The sequence below is a fragment of the Rhynchophorus ferrugineus genome, unplaced genomic scaffold, assembly GCF_030347505.1.
Source record: "Rhynchophorus ferrugineus isolate W39M unplaced genomic scaffold, kcgeb_rfMv2 rfM9, whole genome shotgun sequence".
NCBI classification, from domain to species: domain Eukaryota; kingdom Metazoa; phylum Arthropoda; class Insecta; order Coleoptera; family Curculionidae; genus Rhynchophorus; species Rhynchophorus ferrugineus.
In genome coordinates, this window is record NW_027472588.1 from 1,454,365 (window position 1) to 1,460,745 (window position 6,381).

Below are 6,381 nucleotides of genomic sequence, written 5' to 3' on the forward strand. Positions count from 1 at the left end.
CAACCTTAACAAATACTTCTTTTTATAATTACAATTATCTTTATGCAGTTTTAAATGAAACCTAACGCTTTTCTCGTGTTTCTTTTATGATATCGACATACACAGTGACAACAGACTGACCCAGGCAATAAAGAATCAAAATTTGGTAATCGAAAATGACCGCTCTGCCCATTAATTGTGTAAAAGTTAGATAATCAATCGGCGCTCTATGACGACAAGGGGGAAACTGGTGGGAAGCCCATAACTTGACGGAATCCCAGTGGTGGCCGGCATTGTAGAATCAATATCGGTGCAGGATGATGAAGATTCTGTTTTTGTTCGGTTGTGTGTTGTTGGGGTTGACCTCAGCGAAGATCCGTAAGTCCTTTTATCACGTCTTGTAAAAAAATAGTAATGATAATATAAAGTCAACGAACTTTTGTAGCGTTCTAAGACATACTCATAAAGTCTTATGTAACGAACTCTTTTCAAAAAGTAGTTAGATAGTCGCTTATATAATCGGTACTTTCACAATCGTTGACATACATTTGGAATCGCGCATTAAGCGAAAGACTTAAGGTACTTGATTTAATTATTATTAATTATATTACCTAATTGAGCAAAGGTTTTGAAATTATAAATTAATTTTTTGAAAATTATATGAAAAATGAAAATAGAAATTATTATTTATTATTTTAAATTATTTTGTTTGAATATTGTAATAAAATGTTTTAATTTTAATGATTTAATTAAATCAATTATTTTTTCCTGGAGAAACGTATATGATTCGAGAGCATAATAAACAAAAACAGCTGACAATTTAGTACAGTGCTACCAACATAGAAAATAACATGAATCATGACGACACATTTTATACGCATATACCCAATTTTTATTTTTAGTTCATACGCATTGTATAAAGAATATTTTGAAACATTGTTAGTATCTTAGAACTTATTATTTTATGGGAAAATACTATTTTTGTATTTATGTTTTGTAAATAATTACTAATATATGTATATCACATTAAAATTTATTACACTAATAATTGGTTCAAGGTAAAATTCTTAATAATCCCTATAATTTTCATTAATTAGAGATTACTTAAGCAGAAATAACAGCAAAAAAACTTTAATATGGTAAAAAATCGCTAATTTTCACGACTATATGTATATATATGGAAAAACTACAATTTTTTTTTCTTACGGATAAGGACAAAACTATAAAAATACATTTATTTTGGGGCGAGAAAAACAAGAATTTTTTCAGGTTTAATTGCTTTATCACTGACAGTTTTTAAGATATGTGACATATATAGATATCCAGCAATTTTTTGCCAATAAATCTTTCATTCTATAACTTAAAAACCAAAAGTTGTATAAATTTGATATACTGCCATTCGATTCGGCGTAAAATTCTTTAGTATCTCTGTAATTTTCATTGATATAAGATAATTTTAACGGAAGCGACAGCAAAAAACTTGAAAATGACAAAAAATCGCAAATTTTCACGACTATATATATGGAAAAAGTACCAAATTTTTTTTCTTTTCAGATACAGACAATACTCTCAAAATATATGTATTTTGGGGCGAGAAAAACAAGAATCCAGTTTAAATTGCTTTAGCATTGACAGTTCTAAAGATATGTGGAATATATAGAAATCCACCGATTTTTTGAAAATACATTTTCCATTCTATAACTTAAAAACCAAAAGTTGTATAAAAATTGATATATTACCATTCGATTCAGCGTAAAATTCTTTAGTATCTCTGTAATTTTCATTGATATAAGATAATTTTAACGGAAGCGACAGCAAAAAACTTGAAAATGACAAAAAATCGCAAATTTTCACGACTATATATATGGAAAAAGTACCAAAATTTTTTTCTTTTCAGATACAGACAATACTCTCAAAATACATGTATTTTGGGGCGAGAAAAACAAGAATCCAGTTTAAATTGCTTTAGCATTGACAGTTTTAAAGATATGTGACATATATAGAAATCCACCGATTTTTTGAAAATACATTTTCCATTCTATAACTTAAAAACCAAAAGTTGTATAGAAATTGATATATTGCCATCCGATTCGGTGTAAAATTCTTTATTTTTCCTGTAATTTTCATTAATATAAGATAGTTCTATCGGAAGCGACAGTAAAAAAATTAAAAATGGCAAAAAATCGCAAATTTTCCCGACTATATATATGGAAAAAGTACCAAAATTTTTTTCTTTTCAGATACAGACAATACTCTCAAAATACATGTATTTTGGGGCGAGAAAAACAAGAATCCAGTTTAAATTGCTTTAGCATTGACAGTTCTAAAGATATGTGGAATATATAGAAATCCACGAATTTTTGAAAATACATTTTCCATTCTATAACTTATAAACCAAAAGTTGTATAAAAATTGATATATTACCATTCGATTCAGCGTAAAATTCTTTAGTATCTCTGTAATTTTCATTGATATAAGATAATTTTAACGGAAGCGACAGCAAAAAACTTGAAAATGACAAAAAATCGCAAATTTTCACGACATATATATGGAAAAAGTACCAAAATTTTTTTCTTTTCAGATACAGACAATACTCTCAAAATACATGTATTTTGGGGCGAGAAAAACAAGAATCCAGTTTAAATTGCTTTAGCATTGACAGTTTTAAAGATATGTGACATATATAGAAATCCACCGATTTTTTGAAAATACATTTTCCATTCTATAACTTAAAAACCAAAAGTTGTATAAAAATTGATATATTACCATTCGATTCAGCGTAAAATTCTTTAGTATCTCTGTAATTTTCATTGATATAAGATAATTTTAACGGAAGCGACAGCAAAAAACTTGAAAATGACAAAAAATCGCAAATTTTCACGACTATATATATGGAAAAAGTACCAAAATTTTTTTCTTTTCAGATACAGACAATACTCTCAAAATACATGTATTTTGGGGCGAGAAAAACAAGAATCCAGTTTAAATTGCTTTAGCATTGACAGTTCTAAAGATATGTGACATATATAGAAATCCACGAATTTTTTGAAAATACATTTTCCATTCTATAACTTAAAAACCAAAAGTTGTATAAAAATTGATATATTACCATTCGATTCAGCGTAAAATTCTTTAGTATCTCTGTAATTTTCATTGATATAAGATAATTTTAACGGAAGCGACAGCAAAAAACTTGAAAATGACAAAAAATCGCAAATTTTCACGATTATATATATGGAAAAAGTACCAAAATTTTTTTCTTTTCAGATACAGACAATACTCTCAAAATACATGTATTTTGGGGCGAGAAAAACAAGAATCCAGTTTAAATTGCTTTAGCATTGACAGTTTTAAAGATATGTGACATATATAGAAATCCACCGATTTTTTGAAAATACATTTTCCATTCTATAACTTAAAAACCAAAAGTTGTATAGAAATTGATATATTGCCATTCGATTCGGCGTAAAATTCTTTATTTTTCCTGTAATTTTCATTAATATAAGATAGTTCTATCGGAAGCGACAGTAAAAAAATTGAAAATGGCAAAAAATCGCAAATTTTCACGACTATATATATGGAAAAAGTACCAAATTTTTTTTCTCTTCAGATAAAGATAATACTCTCAAAATACATGTATTTTGGGGCGAGAAAAACAAGAATCCAGTTTAAATTGCTTTAGCATTGACAGTTCTAAAGATATGTGACATATATAGAAATCCACCAATTTTTTGAAAATACATTTTCCATTCTATAACTTAAAAACCAAAAGTTGTATAGAAATTGATATATTGCCATCCGATTCGGCGTAAAATTCTTTATTTTTCCTGTAATTTTCATTAATATAAGATAGTTCTAACGGAAGCGACAGTAAAAAAATTGAAAATGGCAAAAAATCGCAAATTTTCACGATGGAAAAAGTACCAAAATTTTTTTCTTTTCAGATAAAGACAATACTCTCAAAATACATGTATTTTGGGGCGAGAAAAACAAGAAACTAGTTTAAATTGCTTTAGCATTGACAGTTCTAAAGATATGTGACATATATAGAAATCCACCAATTTTTTGAAAACACATTTTCCATTCTATAACTTAAAAACCAAAAGTTGTATAGAAATTTATATATTGCCATTCGATTCGGCGTAAAATTCTTTATTTTCCCTGTAATTTTCATTAATATAAGATAGTTCTAACGGAAGCGACAGTAAAAAAATTGAAAATGGCAAAAAAACCAAAAGTCTTTATAATCGCTGTAATTTTCATTAACTTGCGATAATTTCAACGGAAATGACAGCACAAAAAATTTGAAAGATTAAAAAACTGTAGAATTTCACGATTATATGTATGGAAAGTACTTTTCCAATATAGGAAAAACTCTCAAAATATAGGTAATTTGAGTCAGAAGAAATGAAGATCCATATTAAACTGGTTTAGAATGTATAGATTTGAAGATATGTGATATAATCAGAAAATCCTCTACATTTTTGAAATTGTGTAACATAAAATCTAAAAGTTATAAAAGTATAAAAACCAACGAACTAACTTTGTTTGAATGCGGTCTTTATACGTTATACGAAAGTAGTTCTATCATTATATACATCAATCTCATGGATATCTATTTTTTTAGCTAGCTACATTAAACCACTTATTTGTCGAGCGTCAGATCCAAATATCGAAAAATGCTTATATAACAGTTTCGAAAAATCACGTCCCTACCTAATCAAGGGCATCCCGGAGCTCAGTTTTCCCCCACTGGACCCCTTCAAGATACCCATCATGACCGTCAACAGGACCCTTAATGAACTGGTCAGCATCGAAGCTATATGCCGTGATGTTGTTCTTGAAGGAGGAAGAAACACCATCATAGACAGCATTAAGTACTTTGTACATAACATACATGGTTCTCGTGGTGATATGTTATTGTTTCAGAGCTGATATTGATCGAGCTTACGGAGAATTGAGAGTGACGGTACCCTGGTTTGCCATGGAAATGGACTATGACGTCAGCGGAAGGCTTCTATCCATTCCCTTGTTAGGCAAGGGTCATTTCAAAGGAAATTTCAGTGAGTCGCGGTAAATTTGTCAATAACAGTTTATAACCACCATGTATTTCAGCTGATATCAAGTTGTCCGTCAAGGGATCCTTGGAAAGGTATCAAAAGAAAGGCGAAGACTATTTCAGGGTGAAGAAGGTCAATACCAAGGGCATAATTGGCGATGGCTGGGTGAAACTAACTTCTAAGAATCCTAACTTACAGCTTGGAGGTACTTTTTTGATTTTGCACCAGGTAAACTACATAACATAATCAATATGTTTCAGCTGATATCATCAGCAACTTCTTCAACGAGAATCCCCGAAGAACTATGGACGCAATCAACCCGATATTCGTCGAGACCTACAATGAGCTCTTTAGAGTGATCGCCGATCAGATCTTGGTGAACTTGAAGGCTTCAGAATGGCTGCCAGCTTAAAGTGAACCGATAACAAGAGAACAGTGTTAGTTACGTTATAGTACCTGTATTTTTCAATTTTTGACGATTGTTTTGTTTTAAAAAGTTGCACTTTTTATAATTTTTTATCGACTTTTTATATAATAAAACAAAAAAAGGTCTTAATTATTTGTCGTATATATCCCCCCCGAATTATTCTATTAAAGAGCACACAAGTGGAAGTGAAGAAATCGTTTATATTAAAATATCATGAACATATGCAATACAATCCATCTCTAAGGATTATTTATATAATCAGGATATGTCTTAGGCTGTATAGTAATATTGTGATAGCGCCTGAAGCAGACATGATAAGCTATGACTTTTCTGCTCTTATAAATTCATGGAAACCGATAAACCATAAAACAGGCCTATAAACAAAAGGAACACTCTTCAATATCAGAATATTTTGTCTGCCAATTACTCCGTTCCATGTAACAATCTTTTCTCAGTTTCTGTTCCTTTTCAAAATTAAGTATAAATCGAAATGGGTTAGTAGAAGAACCTAGAAAGTCAAAATATAAAAAGAAATCGTAACTTCTGAATTTTATTTCAATTTTATATTAATTTTTTGTTATGTTTTGAACTGATTCTCATAAATGCTAATAAACATCCTGTGAAGGTTAACATTATTAAAACATTATGATTTTTTCATACATTCAGCGTATAATTATGAATCATTAGATGTTAATGATAAAAACATTTAATTACGAAGCCATCTCGAAAAAAATGTCAGAGACAGTCATTTAGCATATCGAAAAACAAGATGATTTCTTGGACTACCTAATTGTAAGGTATACATTGTCGATTTCTTTTTTCCTACTTGTTTAAATATGGTGCGTTCTTGAACATATTTACTCCGTTTTCAATGTCACTTGACCGGTTTTCATCAAATTTACAATAATTAATATA

At 29.4% G+C, this 6,381-nt stretch overlaps 1 protein-coding gene across 1 annotated transcript; it reads left to right on the forward strand.

The window, feature by feature from the left end:
• Positions 1-203: 203 nt before the first annotated feature.
• LOC143202472 (uncharacterized) lies at positions 204-5,595 on the forward strand. The gene is made up of 5 exons (XM_076414033.1): positions 204-357; positions 4,607-4,856; positions 4,909-5,042; positions 5,095-5,244; positions 5,300-5,595. The coding sequence occupies exons 1-5, from the start codon at positions 297-299 to the stop codon at positions 5,449-5,451; spliced, it is 747 nt and encodes a 248-aa protein (XP_076270148.1). The 5' UTR covers positions 204-296; the 3' UTR covers positions 5,452-5,595.
• Positions 5,596-6,381: the final 786 nt, after the last annotated feature.